Below are 17,667 nucleotides of genomic sequence, written 5' to 3' on the forward strand. Positions count from 1 at the left end.
GCTCTTGTAAAAGTCAGGACTAATATAAATCAAGCTGTTTAACAGGGGGAGGGACAGGCTTCAGCTGAGGCTGGGGCTGGTTTGTGAATATAACTTTCCCTCTTTATGCCCCCAACCTCCTCATCCACCCCCTTCCAGGCTGTGTGGGTGTGCAGGAGTGTGCGCAGCCCCAGTAGACCTCAGTCGAAGGAGAACTGAAGTGACGCCAAGGATTTTTGCCTTCAGTAACAATGTAACAAGCTAAATATTTTTGTAAACTTTGATTACCTATCAACCAGATTCCAACTGGACCACAGTAGCTGTTTCTTCTGTTAACTTTTTGCTGCGGACAAGGTAAATCAGATAAATCAGCATGGTTTTCAGTGAGCGCCTCTCCATGGAGTGCAGGATACGCGCGGCCGTTTTGGCACTACTTTTTTGCGCACAGGCCGGTTTTGGCTTCTCCGTCGCCGGGCAGCAGGAGAGCACCTGCGAGGCCAACGGCAGCATCTACTTCGTGGGGGAATGGTATTTTCTGGACTCTGATCACTGCACCCAGTGTGAGTGCACCGCCGAGGGAGCTGCATGTTCTCGCACCGAGTGCACCTCTCTGCCTGCTGCGTGCATCCATGTCAGCCACTACCCCACAGACTGCTGCCCCCGGTGCGAGAAGATTGGCTGCGAGTACCGAGGAGTGGTGTACGAACTAGGACAGAACTTCCAGGTAAGCCTGAGGGAGCTGGTTACTTACAAAGATGGGAATGACCAGTGATGGCTTCCAGCAGGGATGGAGACTGCATGACCCTAGACATACATATTGCATAAATCTTTTCTCATATGAGAATTAAGACATAATATATCCACCAAAACTTCGATAGACAAAACTTCCAAGGCAAATCTAAGCGAACATCACCTGTTTTTTCTTAATTCCTGTTATTTACTCAATATTTCCTTACTGCTTACGAAAACTGGCAAGTTTTTGTCCCACCGGATATCTAAAAATACTTCAAACAGTCCATGGGGCTAAAAACTCTTGCACACAACTCATGTCCACATTTAGGCCATAACCTGTGATTATTGGGCCATTAGTATGACCAACTGATACTGTATTTTTGGGGTCGGTAGGGTCGAGTAAAAAAGTTTGACCTGATATTGGCTGATGCATATATAAGCTGTAGCAATCAACTGATCTAAAGAAAATGAGATAATGTCAAGCTAGTTCCAGCGTCTTAAATGCAAGACTGGACAAGAGAAGCAAAATATAAAATATACAAAAATGCTGCATATAAAGCAAAACAAAACAAAGAAACTAAAATACAATTTTGCATTATTAAAATAGTTTTCATATAGCGCATATCCGACAATATATACACCAGTATGATATAGACCAGTATAGTTGTAATAGGCCAATATCTGTCTGGCTCTAGTCATTAGTAAACATTTTACAGGGTCACAAGTCAAAAAGGTTAGAACTACTGATGCTATTATTTGTGCTGGCTCATAACTTTCATCAACAGTAAGCTTACTTAGTTTTCAAGGCTCCAAAATCAATCATATATTTTAAGAAACAATTTAATGTTACTGTAAAGTTATTAAATTATATTATATTTGTACTGCCTGTATGTGCACTATAGGACTAATGTCCAACAGAGTCCAGTACCACAAATTATTAAAAAGGACAATATGAGGACACTATAACCATGTTGAATACCCCAGACACAGAGGACTTAGTTTTTTTGTGTAGGAAAGTGAGCTTTAGATCATGAGCCATAGACCCAAACTGTAAATGACTAAAGTGTGACTGATATACAACAAAGGTGAGCAACAGCTCAATACTGTTTATGTGTAAACCTCAGGCTTCTTGATCTGTTTCATGCAGGTTTCACTCTTTTCTGTGACTACAGACCCTTGTCATTCAAATGTGTAATTATGCACAATAAAAAATAAGCTCACAGCCATGAAACAGTTTCTATAAGCTTGTGTGTTATAAATGTATGAGGATAAGCCCATATAACCTACATCTTTTCAGTGTATTTCTTCCCAAAACCAATGAATTGCAGTGTGGTATGTTGGTATGTAACTTGAGTATACAGCAGGGAATTGGAGGTAAATGGCGCCCCCTCTTGAGATGGAAAAAAGAGGGCTTGGTGAGCAGTGAACTTTAGACATTAGAACATTGGAACTGTGGTCCATGTTGAGTCTGACTCTGTGTGTGTGTGTGTGTGTGTGTGTGTGTGTGTGTGTGTGTGTGTGTGGTTTCCCAGCCATCAGAATGTGAGCAGTGCACTTGTGACAGTGATGGCATTGCCCGCTGTCTAGTTGCAGATTGTGCCCCTCCGCCATGTGTCAACCCCGTCTACCCGCCCGGGAAATGCTGCCCTGAATGCAAGGATGGTAAGTAGAAAAGAAAAATAAAAGTAGAAGATAACACAAATAAAACACAGAGGAACAACAGGAGATTTGCTGTATAGCAACTGACAATCAAAAATGTGCAATTACTCTAAAAATTACTGTATATCAACAGTAATAAGTATGAAGTTATGATTTTTGATCTTACAGCATTTGACGCTTTACATGCAGGGATGCGTGTGTGTGTGTGTGTGTGTGTGTGTGTGTGTGTGTACAATACTATCCCTTTATGTGCTTTTCTGTTTGCAGTATCTCTTTAGCTCCAGTTACACTTACACCTGACGTTCATCTCCCTCCAGGTCCTAACTGCTATGTCAATGCATCACGCAGTCAGGTGATTCCTGCAGGAGAGCCTGTCTGGGTCGACTCATGCACCAAGTGTCGTTGTCACGACGGCCAGGATGCTGGCTACTGGGAGGGAAACCGTCTCGCCACCTGTTCCCGCCTCAAGAACTGTGCGCCCGAACAACCGTCAGCCCAGAAAAACTGATTCACTCTGTCAGCAGAGGACCAGCTGTTACTCTAAAATATACAGTCCCTGATGACTGATCATCTCTACACCACCATGCTGAAGCCACCTGTGCAGCTGAACATGTCAGTGGTATATTCAGACTTAAAAGATGATCTGCAACTTCAAAAATTCCAAGTTTTTCGGGAACAGAGCTGAACAGGAACCAAAGAAATTATTAAAAACACCAAAAGCCATCAGAAGACACCAGATGTCATCCAACAAGGACTTTTCATCCAAGATTTCTGTAATACTGATGAGACCCACTGAATATATCAATTTGATGGACAAGGCCGGCTCATTATCAGGCCTTAGCTGCATATTAGAAACATAGAAATTCAAGGCTGGTTCACAGACCGGTCAGAGCTGCATGTCAGTGGGTTTTGGTTTGACTAACTGCAAATCTGTAGTACAACATCAGCAAAGGTCCTGCATTATTATGGTCCAGGGGGCTGTTTTACGAAAACTTCCTATCTTTAATCTTAAAACAGGAAGAGTCTGAGATAGGATTTTCCCCAATGTTGTATTATAAAACTCACTTTTGAAATCCTACTTTATCTTTAATTTTCAATCCAGCATCACTTATCAACTTTTATGTCTGTTACCTAGCAACTGACACTACTCAATTTTCAAACATACTGATACGTGGAAACATACAAAAACAAAGATGGGCACTAATGCCAACAAAATGTCAGCAACTGTTAGCTACTGTTAAGTATTACTACTGTTATCTAGTGTTTGTGAACAGTACTGTTAGCTACTTATAATTTACAATTTCAATTGCATTTAGCATATGCTTTTTAAGCACCTTTAAAGCACTTTTAACTACTGTTAACTAGTTGTAAGTTAGCTGCTTTTACATGCAGACAAGTGAAAGTTAGGACAGCTTAATAGTTATCCTAAAGTAAAGATTTTGGACAGTTAGGATGCTTATGTAATACACATTTCCTATCTTAAAGTAAAATAGGAACACTGACACATCTGTAATGTTTTTTTTCTTAAATGAGGTCCTACCCCTAATTGATCCTTCCTGAGTCCCGCCCCTTTTTTCCTCTGTGCTCCAATAACAGTTTAGCAAACTTGGTACCCGATGGAACCACAGTCAGCTTTAATAGAATAATTGAATAGAGTCACATCTTAAATTTGTTAATGTTAGAAAAACACTAGCTAACTAGGTAGATAATGATTGATGTGGATTAGGTAGGTAGTTAGTCAGCTAACTTAAGATGGGACTGTGTTGCTTTTACAGGTCCTCCATCAACATGTTTAACCATCCTCAACATAGAGGAGCCTAACACATAGGATCACAAGTACAGGAAAAGGTGCAGAACTTAAGAAGGGTCAATTATCATGGTTACCAGACAGTGAACGTAGGAGCTGTAAGATAGGAAGTTTCTTTAATACAGTCCCGTGTTCAGTGGGTTTTGACAATTCGATTAACTGCAAATTTGTTAACAAATACAGGACAATATCAACACAGTCAAGCCAGCATTGAAGTACTACAGAATGCATAGACGGTGGTTGATCAATGGGGGTCCAATAGCAATTTTTTTTTAAAACTCCGTGACCCCCTAAAGTTAATCTGGCTATAAGTAAAGAAGAACAGATAAGATTTTATCCCTCCAGCCGAGAATGAATGTATGTAGTCTTTGAAAACCATTGAAAACAGGATTCAAGCTCTCTCAGTGCAATAAAGTGAACTGTAGAAGTGACAGAATAATAAAATGCTTGATTTGCAGGGCCTCAAACACCATTTGTGCAGTCTGTGTTCCGACAGAAAGATCCACAATTAAAAACGTCTGACAGGATCTAGGAAAAACAAACCTGACCCTTGAAACCTTGAACACGCTTTGGTTATTTACCCCTGTCTATTTTATCAGCCTGTCTCCACTTTCTGCACAAAATGTTTGATCGGACCCTTGTGTTTTAAGAGAAAGAGACCGGCTAGCTTTTATAGAGTTACCCAGGACGTATTATTTCAAAATTTTCCAGACACTTGCTTTGGAAAACAACTGGCAACATAACAAAGCCAATGAGATTATTGGATGATGAGAAATTGTAATTGACCTGTCACGGTTTGATGCAGCGCCCGAATGCATGCACAGCTGTGATGCAATTTAGACTAGGAAATGGTTCAGCAAAGCAATTAACAATTTGTAACTGTTCTATAAATTCTGCAGTTCAATTTCTATGCTAATTGAAATATAATGTATGAGACTATGGCCTAACATATGACTGTACAGTAGTTGTAGACACAGGCAATGTTTGAAAACAGGGTTTCATTTAATGAAACGTAATTTGTTTATGTACACTGTAGAGCAGCAACAATAATCTGTAATTTACTGCCTTATTAATTTTCCACAAGAAAGAATGTGTAGCCTTGTTATTTCCACTGTTGTCAAAGTGTACAGTTGGCATTAACCTTTTTCAAAGTGATCTTAATGTATGATGAAATGTAGCATGAAGTATCATTTTATACAGGTTTATATGCAGCACATCTTCCTATTGTTGTTTATTATATACCACTTTAATCATGAGGGACCTTTAAATGAAAACCAAAAACAATATTGTCTTGTCATATGTTTATGTGTGGTGTTGGCCTTTAATAGCATTTTCTTTACTGCATATTTAAGACTCCCAAGCTGCTGCTGTTGCATCAAGAATATCGTCACAACTGACACGTTTGACAGTCTTACTATACTTAATTCTCCCTGAAAAGCTTCTTTATGCAAGGTTTGGGATTAAGTTTAAACCTATGAACACTTTATGAGTTAATGCACTCTTACTGTACTGTACATTTTCTAATAATAAATGAGGTCTGAAAGCTGTTTTTCCACAGCGATCATCTTCAAGCAGAATGAAACAAGGTTAAACAAACAGTCTGACATTTTGCTAAATACACTTTGTGTTTTCTTGCTGAGAGTTAGATTAAAAGCCCAATGCCACTTTCAAGTCTATTCTGTAAATTTGAAGCTACAACCAGCAGCCAGTTAGCTGGAAACAAGGGGAAACGGCTAGCATGGCTCAGTCCAAAGGTACTAAAGTCCTCCTACAAGTACCTCTAAAGGTTACTTATAAACACTTTATATTTTGTATGTTTAATTTGTACAAAAAAAAAAAAAACAGTTTGCAGTATAATGGTGCTTAATGCGCAAGACTATTTCTTGGCTAAGACCAGTTCCTTCCTGGAGTCCTGACTGGCTTTTATACTTTGGTTTATGTACGGATTGAAGATAACATATACAGGATTTTCAGCTTAACAAATGAGAGAGGTGAAGAGAGAGAATGAAGTTAGGGAGTGCCATTAGTGAGAACCAAGCAGTGAATCAGAGAAATAAAACGTTATTTTCTGATTGTTTCATGGTGGTTACAATCTATAGCACAAATACACACAGCCGAAGCGATCCTCAGTCTGCTCTGCCTGTTTGTGTGTATGTGAGTAGATCTCTCTCTGCAGCTCTTACAGACAGAGAGCAGAGGAAAGAGATGGAGGATGTGATGTAACCGTTGGTCAGTTCACTTTTATAGAGTCCTGATCTCTAACCTTGTGTGCTGGGGGATACCCACCAAGTTTGATGCCTAGAAATGTCCTGAACACAACAAAATATGAGATAATAAAATACAGTATGCTTATGCCATACAAATAAAGGTTGGTGTTTATGCTAGGCTGAGTTAGCCAGCTGCTTATATTTACTGTATGGGCATGAACAAGGTGTCTATCTTCTCATCTAACTCTCTGCAAAAAAGCCAAAAATGTCAAACAGATCTTTTCAGTGTTCTGTTTTAATTTACTGGCTAAGATTAAGGGGAACTGATACTGTCTGAATCACATCCACAAATCACGTAGTGTCATATTGGTGATATAAAACACCTCCACAAAAACATCTTGGAAAAATATTACAAATCTTTTCATGTCTTAAAGATCTTTCACCTTGTGTTTCCTCTTGAGCTCTTTTTTCTTTTCTTTTTTTTTTACTTTATTTGAACAGTGTGTTGTTTTGTGAACAGTTTGGTTCCTCTCTGAGAGGAAGCCATCCTGATTTCCCTGCAGAGCGTTTCTGCTGACAGTTTGGGACTAAACCTCCCTGTAAAACAATAAAAGAAGTAGAAAGTAGAAGAAAGACAAAGAGATAACTTTACTTTGCAGTATTAAAAAATGTTTAAATTGTTGGGAGAGTGGCAGGAGAGACAGGAGAGAAAATGAAAGATTGCAGAAATCAAACTGAATGTAAACAATGTAATCCATGAGGTGGTATAGCATTTTAGTTTCTATTTCTAGTTTGACTGACACACATAGTAAGCAACTGACAACACCATCATATAATCTTTAACCATCAGATTTATTGATTGTATAGAAAAAGTAGGTTTGATATGACATAATGCATTCTATATAAGATATAACATTTTCAACATTCAATGTACAAAAAAACATAGCTAGAGATACAGTAAATGTTTAAAAATGCCCAACAGGCCTAAAAGTCCTGTCTGCTCTGTGCAGCAGACGAGCAAAAAAATGCATTTTCAAGGAAACGTTTCAAATACTTAAACCACCTGAGGTTTGCTTGACAACTGGAACTGTTTCAAAAGTCCAATAAGAAACATCAAGAGCTCCTCACGGTTGTTCTTGTTCTCAAGTAAAGGAAACGTTTCAAATACGATTTTTTGCTGAAGTTTCTGTTGCTGATCTTTACATCTAAATCCCAAGTTACTGTTTATACACATCGGGGCCATGCCTCTCCTGCTATATCCTTCATCTCTTCCAGTAACTGTCACTACTCAGCTTGTACTTTCTTCATCTAACTGACCTCATAAAGGGTTGCCTGTAATTTATCAGAGTAGTCTCCATGAAGATAGAATTTTAAAGGTGCGCACCACTGATTTTATGCATTAATTCAGCTTACTTATCACGAATAGTACGACTCCACCTGTGAAAACAGCTGCATAACGTCTTCTATGGCTCTGGGGGGAGCAACAGAAGACATCAGGGTTATCTGAGACCTCAAACATTTAACAGAAAGCCTTTTAGAAATTGGAAATGTGGGGATTAAAAGCGGCCATTTAGGAGGGAGAGTCTGATAGAGCTGTGAAGTGAGAAGAGCTGCTGGATCCAAAAGTATTTTCCCCCATTCTGTATTCTTTCTTTAAAGAATATCCTCAATGTTTATTAACACAGAAACACAAGACTCTTTTATGTAATGATCCTAAATGTTAATGTTCTAATCAGTTTTAATTATTTCAACTTTCAACTATTTCAGTTTTTGAAAGATCATGTTCTGTCCACCAGTTTGGCAGACGACTCTAAATATATTACAGTGGGCCTCAGCTGTCCTCGCTATAAAGAATCAAGTCAGAGCTGTAGCAAATTCTTCAACACTTAATGGCTGAATATGTGAACAAAACACGTCACTACAATTGCCAAATTTGTATAATTGAAACAGACGTCAAAACTGAATTTATTCGAGATGCAGATTCTGAAATTAGTTTTCTCAACAAGGTAATCTGTACCTTTGGCCCACCGTCACTGACGCTCGTAACAGAATTTTAGGCTCTATGACTGGATGTTTCCTGCCAAAATTCACAATGGGAGTTGTAATTAACATTTCTACTAACATTTTTATGAACACTTTTGATCATAGAATTTAATATTTTCTAATGTAGTTGACGGGTTCAAGCTGTGAGTCATGTTATCAAAGTAAAACACTAAATCATTGGAGTGACCCTTTAGTGCTGTAAAAAATTGGGAAATCAAGGCAACAGCTGTCATTTTATCTGTTGTGTACTGACTACAAGGATTTTAGCTCAACAAATGAATTAGAGGCAAAAGATCTAGAAATCATTTGAGGAAAGAAGCATGACTGCATTACAAACTGGACCGAAACTAACCCTTCATATCATATTGGAAAACAATGACTTTAAAGCAGGATATGGTGTACATCTCTTACAAATCTGTAATATTGCACAGGCTAGGCTGTAAACAGCATGGAGAAGGGATTGTATTGACCTCCCTACATGTAGTCTGTCCACTGAGGACACTGAGACTCCCCAGGAGAGTTCTGCACTCTCAAACATCAGAACACAGAAAAAGAAAAGGACAGTCAGATGAAGAGGAGAAGAGAATGAGGAAAGAGAGGAGACTGATGGATTCACAGAGAGGGAGAGGATAAATAAAAAAATAAATAAAAGTACAGTAAGTGGCACAGACTCAGAGACACAAAGAGAGGCCCTGTCGATATCTATTGAAAGAAGAAGCACTCTTGTGAGACACAGCTGTGCCTGAAGTGGGCCCACCACAAAGCACAACAGAGTGCCATTGACACACACAGCCTGGGCTGGCAGGGTAAGAAAGAAAAAGGCAATGAAAGAGGAGATAATGCACAGAAAAAGGGACGGCGATGCGAATGCGTGTGTGTGGCAGGGAGCATGTGTTGAAAAGAAGAGGAATTATACCTTCCAACAGACTTGAGGCGAAGATAACGGAGAGCCAAACAGATGGGAACATTTTTGCCTCCAGGCTGACCAAAAGAGGAGGCCAACAATGCACAATTTTCATCAAAATAAAAGCCCTACATTGCTCTGAATGGTACAAAATTCAGTTACAGTACTGCACACAAATGGACGGCCTGTTTAAGATTTCATGATCTTGACTCAGACGGAAACCTGTCTTAAAACACATGTCTTCATTGATCGATTTTACACTCAGAAATGACCTTTAAATGAAAAACAACCTCCCGTGCTCCTTAGTATAGATCACATTTGAAGGCATCAGTTTGGTGTTTAGGCGTCAACAGTAACAGCATCAACAGCAGAGACAAGGACAAACAAAACAAAAGGAAGAAGAGCGATATACAAGTACGATATCAGGGCCATGCACAAGTGAAAAAGTAAGAGGAGGATTTTTTTTAAATAATTATTTTGCATTTCAAGAATGAAAGTTGAAATCTCAAGAATAAAAATGAAATGTTGAGAAAAAAAAGTCAAACATTTCCACATTAGTGCCAGGTATAAGAAAACACAGGAGAAGATTTCTCTAAATTTACCTAATCAAACCTGTACCTTAAGGAATTAAAAGGGTATGGTTTGGATTATTTGAGCTAGGGTTGCATGATGTAATTATTCACAGTCAGTGTATTACCTACAACAGAACACGCCCCCATTTGGAGAAGCAGAGAGGAGCACCAGCACCAAAGTTAAGCAATGTATTTTAGGCACTTAAAAAAAGGCCCACCCCAAATTTTGTTTTCATTCAACAAAAAATCTTCCTCCTATGATTTATTTTCCCATATACCTGGCATTAATACTGGAAGATCAGCTTTGTTCTTGAAATATCATTCTTTTCTTTTATTTCAACTATACTACTTTTCTTACATTTCGACTTAAATCTCAAACTGCTCATTGCATTAAAATACCAAACAAGCAAACCTTTTTAACTTCTTAACTTCTCGACATTTCAAAATTTTGACTTAATTCAAAATGGAAAACAAAGGAGTCTAATATGATCTTATGCCTGGCACTAATACTGAAAGTTCAACTTTACTGTCAACATTGAGACTTTATTCTTGAAATGAAAAAAAAAAAAATCTTAGTCCTCTCATTTTTCACTCTCATGTCTGGCCCAAATACTCTTCCATACTGTAGGAAATCACGATCAAAGATTTTGTTGCTTCCTTTTTCACACAGGGAAGGTTATGAAGCTCATCAGTCAAAAAAAAGTTTGAAAATTAAAACAATAAAAAAATGTAACTCTGAAAACTGGAAGTGTGATGAAATAGAGTCCAACGCAGACTTGACAGCTGATGATAATAAAACCTGAAGCAGTAACAGAGATGTCAGTCAAACTGCTAAAAATGATCACTTCTCATTACTGCCTTAAAATTTCACAATTTTCACCAAAAGACTATTACCATATCATTTCCTCTGTCCGGATATGATGGCTTTTTTTTCTCAAAGATTGAAAGAAAAAGATAGAGCGAGAAAATGGCATAGGAACGGTATCAATAGAGTTTTAATGAATTGTGAGTTAAGAAATCTGACTTCCAGGTTACACTGTAGGCTAAAAAATGACCTTCAAAATTAATTATTTTTGTATCCTTTTGTGTCCACATCACCTTTTCCTGTAAAACATGAGTCATGACTTTATCCTGACAGCTGACAGCTGATGTTAAACCCCTCTATGTTCACAAAATATTTTGCTGAAATATGTCCAATTTTGAGATGAGAAATGCATATTTTTTACCTAATCAAATCTGTACCTTAAGGAATTAAAAGGGTATAGTTTGGATTATTTGAGCTAGGGTTGCATGATGTAATTACTCATAGTCAGCAAATTATCTGCAGCAGAACACGCCCCCATTTGGAGAAGCAGAGAGGAGCACCGGCACGAAGGTTAAGCAATGTATTTTAGGCACTTAAAAAAAGGCCCACCCCAAAAAATCAATATCACTTTAAGTGTACACTATATTTAGAATATTTTGACCGCTTTACCTTGCTTTCAAACCAACATTATATAAGCCAAACATTACTCTCTCCAAAATCACCAGACTCCATTGGGAAAAACAGTAATTTAACTTTGCAGAACACAGGAGTTGCTGCCTTGATCATCTAGTTTGTTTGTGTCATTGTGTGACTTTGGTTGATCCAAACAAATATTTTAAAACACAGAAGTCACACAAAACCACAAATACACTAACAGATCATTGCAGTGGTTAATGAACAAATCACATGTTCCTTGAGGTAAAATTGCTGATTTTTCCAATGAAGTCTGGTGACTTTGGAGAGAGTGATATTTGGTTTATATGATGTCAGTTTACCATCAGAAATGGCTGTCTGATGGCAATTAAAGTGGTGAAGATATTCTAAATATATCATACAGTTAAATTGATATTGATTTGTTGAGCCTTTCTTGGGTGGCTAAAGAACATTTTGTTGTTGACCCTGTCCAAAGCAGTGCATTGTATAGTTTCCTACACCAGTTCTCCTGCCGCTTGTCCAAACTGGGGGTATGTCAACTGCCATCTACTGTAGGTTATGCACAGAACCTGAATAATTACATCATGCAAACCCACTTCAAATAATCCAAACTATCCCTTCAAGGAATATTAAGGTACCTCAAGCCATTTTCATCTTGCAGAGACAAACATCTACCTGTAAAGCCCAGTGGGCCTAAATAAACATATATTTCTTCAAGTGTAGGGAAAAAAACAAAGTTTCCATGAACCTAATTTCCAATATGTGCCACATGGGGTTACAATCATGACTGAGCTGTCAGTATATATCTGCCTTGTTGTCTTCACTTCCTCAATTTTGATTTCAAATGCATTCCCAAGGTAGTTCCAGCACACTGCGTTCAGCACAGGAGAAACCTTTTCATATATTCAATATGTTTACTTTTGTTGAAAAACTTTTCCATCACTCCGATGAGTCAGTTTCTGCTTCCAAAGTTTTAGTTTATATATAAAAAAAAGAGAACAAAAAGAGAGTTCTCAGGAGTCTGTTGCTGCTGACGAACAGGTTTATCAGCGTGTCCCAGCACTGGTTTGAGTCTTCTGCGGTAGATGCAGGCACAATACACATTCATTAATTGATACCGGAGGAGTTAATTGAGTAATTAGATCCAAACAGGTGAATCCCTGACAAAAAGGTCAATATTAAATTGTCTATTAGCATCATTTGTCAAGACGAGAGACAGATTTCTTTGATATGCAATCCATAACGCTGAACTCCATTGACAGTCACTGCATGTCACCATATTTTATTAATGTTACATTTTGCCCCTAAAGGAAATCTCTATTCTCTTGACTGTGAAAGCTTGGAAAATAACATTTTTGATGGCATTTCTGAGGTTTGTTGTCCACCAGGTTTGTTATTTTCCTGATATTTCATTTCCAAACCAGCAGGTATTTCTCTCATCCTTGTATCCAAGTAAAAAGCCCATGTTTTTCCTTTTTTTTTAAACGTGACCTTGGTCAAATATTCCAAGAAATCCCACTCAGTGCTGTCCAGTATTCATATGAAATCTTCCAACAATAGCTCCTGTTAATACTCTCTGTCGATATGTCACTGGATGCCCTCGAGTCTACAAACGATTGTTAATGAACTCCACGTTTCAGCTTCCAAGTTTGACACCAACCTTCGGTCCTGATATTCAAGCTTTTGGTCCACACTCTGTAATTCTGAAGTCACTGATTGGTAACGGTCAGAGGTGTGAAGCTACTGGCCGCTTGAAAAGGTTGTAGGAGGAAAGAGCCTGAGTCCTGCTTACAGAAATGGCTGCAACATTTAAAAAAAACAGAGAGGAGGGGTAAAGAGGGAGCAAGAGACCATGATGTGCTTGTGACTTCTTAATTTCCTTCCTATAAGCTTCTTTCCTCTCGTCTTTTTCCCTCCAGTCAATGAGTCAACTCCTTCATCTTCCTCTCTGTCTCTGTCTTTAGCCCTTGAAAGGCCGGGGCGGTGGTTTGCCGATCTCCACGGAGATATTTGTGTACAGAGGATACCTCTTGACCTGCACCAGTCTGTAGGTCAGTGAGCTGATGCCATCCTTCTTCATTGTGTTCTTCGTGTTCTGTATTTTATTAAATCTGGAGGGTGAAAGACAAAGGAAGGAGAGGGGTGGGAGGAAGGGTTAGGGAAATGAGGAGACAATGGAGAAAATTTCATTAGAAACGATATGGGCAAAGATTTCTAAATGAAATTCTTTGTATCAGTGCGTGCTTGTGTGAGTTTATGTGGGTGTATAAGTGCATTTGATTGCTTGGGCACTGGCAGGTCTGGATTATTGTGCAGGCAAATTATTCTTCAGGAAACGCAGATAATTGTAGGTCTAACTGTGGACATATTCTCTGTTGGACTGTTTTAATTTAGAGAAGATCACACCTCATACAACACAATGTTTAAGCGCAAAATGGTCAGAAAAGAAATATGGATGAAAAAGGGCTTGTCACTCTTAGGTCTAATGCAAGAATGTAATGACAAAGCCAAGGTTTCTCTCAGTCAACTTTGACTAGCGCAAATATTTGAAAAAAAGAGATCCCAGCAGCTATAACGACATCAAACACAGCAGTGGATGTTTTTTTTTTTGGCTTATGACCCCTTAAAACAGAACAATGCCGACTGTGCACTTTTGTCTTTTGGTGCATACAGTATGTCTACCAGTTCAGAATCAAATTCAGGTTTTATTGCTAAGTAAGTTTCCACATAAAAGGAATTTACTGTGGTATGTTGGTGCATGACAGTAAGCACAGTATGAGGAAAATATAAATAAAGATGAAAGTAAGTACTGCAAATCAAGAAGCATAAATACAACAATAGAAAACTGATAGAAACATGACAAATATCAAAAAAACAATAAAGCAGAATATGTACAATATGACCATTATTTAAAAGAAAGAGCTCTAGAGTTTGTGCAGGAATGTGCAGTATGTGAAGTATAAAGAATTTCTGCAATGTGCAAGATAGAGTCCAAAATGTGCACTAATGTAAATGCATGATACATCAGTAACATTAATGTGACATGTAGAGGATTGGAGTTGTGTGAGGACATATGAGAGACAGCGTCAGTTGGGATCCGAGGCCTTGTTGATGAGGCTGGCTGCAATTTGGGAAAAAGCTGTTTGTGTGTCATGAGGTTTTGGTCATTATGGACTGCAGCCTCCTGCCATCTCATAAAGTTGTGACAAATTCAGCCAAAACTATTTAATTTTACAAACTTATTATTTAATTTACAAGAAAAAAGTAAAAATCATAGGCAAATATAAAACAAAATGTATTAATTTCTGCTTTCCTCATATTAGTCAATCATTTAGTGACGCCTCAAATGTATTAGCAACCCATTGCCAAGGTCGAGAACCACTGATATACTCAACTCAACTTTATGTAGCACCTTTCATACAAATGTGAACTTGTGAAGCACTTCCAAACACACAATGAGCAGGATTAAAAGTTACAACAATAAATGAATAGAATGTTTAAAAGAAATAAAATGGCAACAAAATAAATAAAGAAACATGGAATAAAACTAATACAAAAACCAATGATAAAAACTAAGGCAGCAAATAAAGCACCTTAAAGCTACGACAAGAGGATTTTAAATGGTCATCAGTCTCAGTTGATTACTCATGCCTCTATATGACCTACATAAGTTAACGGGTCAGTTCACAAGAAGGTTGACCATTTCTGCAGAGTTATTGTTAATCCCTGGTATGTGGTTGGAGTCAGATGAAGTCTGTCCAAATCCAGTATGATGCACTCTGTACCTGCTTTTTTCATGCAGGTCGAGATTGGAAATATAATTCAAAAAGGTCCTAATATATGAGACACAAGACATCACAAAACTTGTGCACTAAGAGAGAAAAACAGCAATTGTATAAACAAGGGGAAAGACATTATACAGTGCCAAAACTTTACAGCATGAATGCTAATATCAAAGCCTACATTAAAATAAGAAAGAGGCTGACGTTTGTATTGATTAAAGATCTCTTTGATTAAGTCTTTATTCTATGTGACTGCACATGTTCAATAAGCTAATGGCAGGGTTCTGTTTGACTGTTTAAAACCAAGTACACATTTGCTTTTCCTTTACAATGTCAATCTTGACCAACAGGTGGTGCTGCTGCATTGTACGGTGACACTGTGTGTGAACAGTGCTATGCTGTATACATCACATCACACCTCAGTTTGTTTGAATTTTGCTGGAATCTCCTTCCCCATTGGCTGTGATTCAAGAGTTACATCAGAATCTGCTCTGATTTTAGTAAAAAATAATTCACACAGTGTGTCAGACAGTTTCAGAGCGCTGCTGCTGCACTTCACTTCAGGTTTGTGATGCAACCTCTGCCATTAAAACAAATCCACAACACAAACTCCGCTGTCACCGTGGTAGTAATATCAGCTTTTGCAGCCAGTCAGGATGGAAATGAGGCCACGGTGTGAGTGTCTAACAGCATGTTTACAACACTCTTGTCTTAGAGGCACTGTTTTTTTTCTGTCTGCAAAGAGACAAGGAAAAGCTGATGTGTGCAAACTCTCAGGCTTTTCAAAAGACAGCGGTGACTGACTCCAACAAAAGACGTTTTCTTAATGATATGCTTGGACGTACAACTGGAGTTGACACTTCAGTCCGACATGGACCACTGAGTCTACAGAGCCTTGTCAGAACTGACTAGTGAGCATCTCGCTGCTCTCGCCGCATCGCTTTCTCCTCCTGTCTCCCACAAATCAAATCAAAAACAGCTTTATTGGCATGAATGGAGGCAAAATGTTGTCAAGCATCTTTCCCTTGAATAATATAACACAATAAGATATAAATAGAATCACATGTTCTCTGACTTTTATCTTTTCTTTCCTCTATCTGAAAGAAACAGGAATTAGTTTAAATGAAAGAGTGTAGTGAAAAGCATGGAACGAGGGCTGGATTGCAGGGAGGATAAATATGCAGAGAAATAAATATATATCTGAGAAAGAGAGTGACAGATGGAGGGAGCAAGATATACTGATATTAAAAATTAAGTGAATGAGAACTGGGGGAAAAAAGAGAAATCTTTCGACGAACCTCACAGAGATTAAATGCAATAAACTAATCCCTACATACATCCAGAGAATATCAGATGCAAGTACAGTCAATCTGTAGGCTACAGTGTGCGTCATTTCCAAACTACTTTTATTTGAGAGTTAGAGGGCGAGACAAAGACAGTCCTCCTTACATATTCATTAGCCTGATTTCCAGGCTGGGTGCTAACTGGGCTAAGTAAAGCTCTATTTTAATTCCACCGAGGGTCTCAAAGGAAAACATATCTGGTTTAGGATCTCAACAATAGCTTGTCATGAAAGATACTGAGGCTTATTTTGTTCTCGTGTCATGTATTTTGAGCTCTCCCACTTGACCCTGTTGCAGAGAAATGTCTCAAAGGAGCACCCTTAATCACTTTCCTACCTTAGAGAAGAAGATTGATATGCCTATATGCAAAACATGATGCTACTGTGAGCAGCTGGTTAGCTTAATTTAGCACAAAAGAGTAGAAAGAGGGGGAAGAAGCAAGCCTGGCTGTCTAAATGTAAGAAAATCTGCCTACCTGCTCCTCTTAAGTCATTAATTAAGAAGTTATATCTTGTATGTTTAATCTGTCCACAAATCAAAGTGCAAAAATGACACTCTGCTTGATGGTGAGCGTCACATGACAGACAGAAGATGACAGTAGGCTAGTTTTTGCTCGCATTGCTAACTTGTTGAGTATTACTGCAGTAGAAAGCGAATAGTGAAGGACTACATAACACAATTGCCCTGCAACTGAAAAATTTGTTTGGTTTGTACATTCTGCTACTGTAGAAACATGGTGACTCAACATGGCAGCCACCATGGAAGTGAACCTGCACCTCCTGTAGCTATCAATGGCTCATTTTCAGTTAACAAAAGCAAAATGATTATTATTTGCAGGTAATTACACACTAATGAAAACATACTTTAGAATATTTTATTCCGTTTCTGCCATATTTTGCCATTTGACCCCCTTCAATCTTGCATACTGGACCTTTAAGGTACTCAATAGACTTTATGTTGTGTTCGTGGTAAATAGTTTTACAGAGACCAGACACACATGCACACACACACATATATGAATCCAAACACACACACAAACACACCCCGCACACTCTGTATCTGCACTATCCCTGGATGATAACATATGAATGGAATATTGAACAATGCTACTGAGAGACAAATTCATTTGCAATGCATGAAGCGCCTTCGCTAGACAAAATGTGTGTGTATGTGTGTGTGT

The 17,667-nt window shown here is 38.3% G+C and overlaps 2 protein-coding genes across 2 annotated transcripts in view; one reads left to right on the forward strand and one right to left on the reverse strand.

The window, feature by feature from the left end:
- The first annotated feature begins 129 nt into the window (after positions 1 to 129).
- Positions 130 to 3,451, forward strand: LOC146317989 (von Willebrand factor C domain-containing protein 2-like). Its single transcript, XM_084732731.1, has 3 exons — positions 130 to 703; positions 2,244 to 2,373; positions 2,688 to 3,451. The coding sequence occupies exons 1-3, from the start codon at positions 353 to 355 to the stop codon at positions 2,876 to 2,878; spliced, it is 672 nt and encodes a 223-aa protein (XP_084588857.1). The 5' UTR covers positions 130 to 352; the 3' UTR covers positions 2,879 to 3,451.
- A 9,131-nt stretch (positions 3,452 to 12,582) lies between these two features.
- b4galt2 (UDP-Gal:betaGlcNAc beta 1,4- galactosyltransferase, polypeptide 2) overlaps positions 12,583 to 17,667 on the reverse strand; it is a 216,611-nt gene continuing 211,526 nt past the window's right edge. Inside the window, exon 8 of the mRNA XM_084732910.1 lies at positions 12,583 to 13,473. Coding sequence (XP_084589036.1) covers positions 13,323 to 13,473 — 151 coding nt within the window. The 3' untranslated portion in view covers positions 12,583 to 13,322. The remainder of the gene's footprint in view (positions 13,474 to 17,667) is intronic.

This window comes from Lutjanus erythropterus, chromosome 12 (assembly GCF_056507025.1).
Source record: "Lutjanus erythropterus isolate fLutEry1 chromosome 12, fLutEry1.hap2, whole genome shotgun sequence".
NCBI lineage: Eukaryota > Metazoa > Chordata > Actinopteri > Lutjaniformes > Lutjanidae > Lutjanus > Lutjanus erythropterus.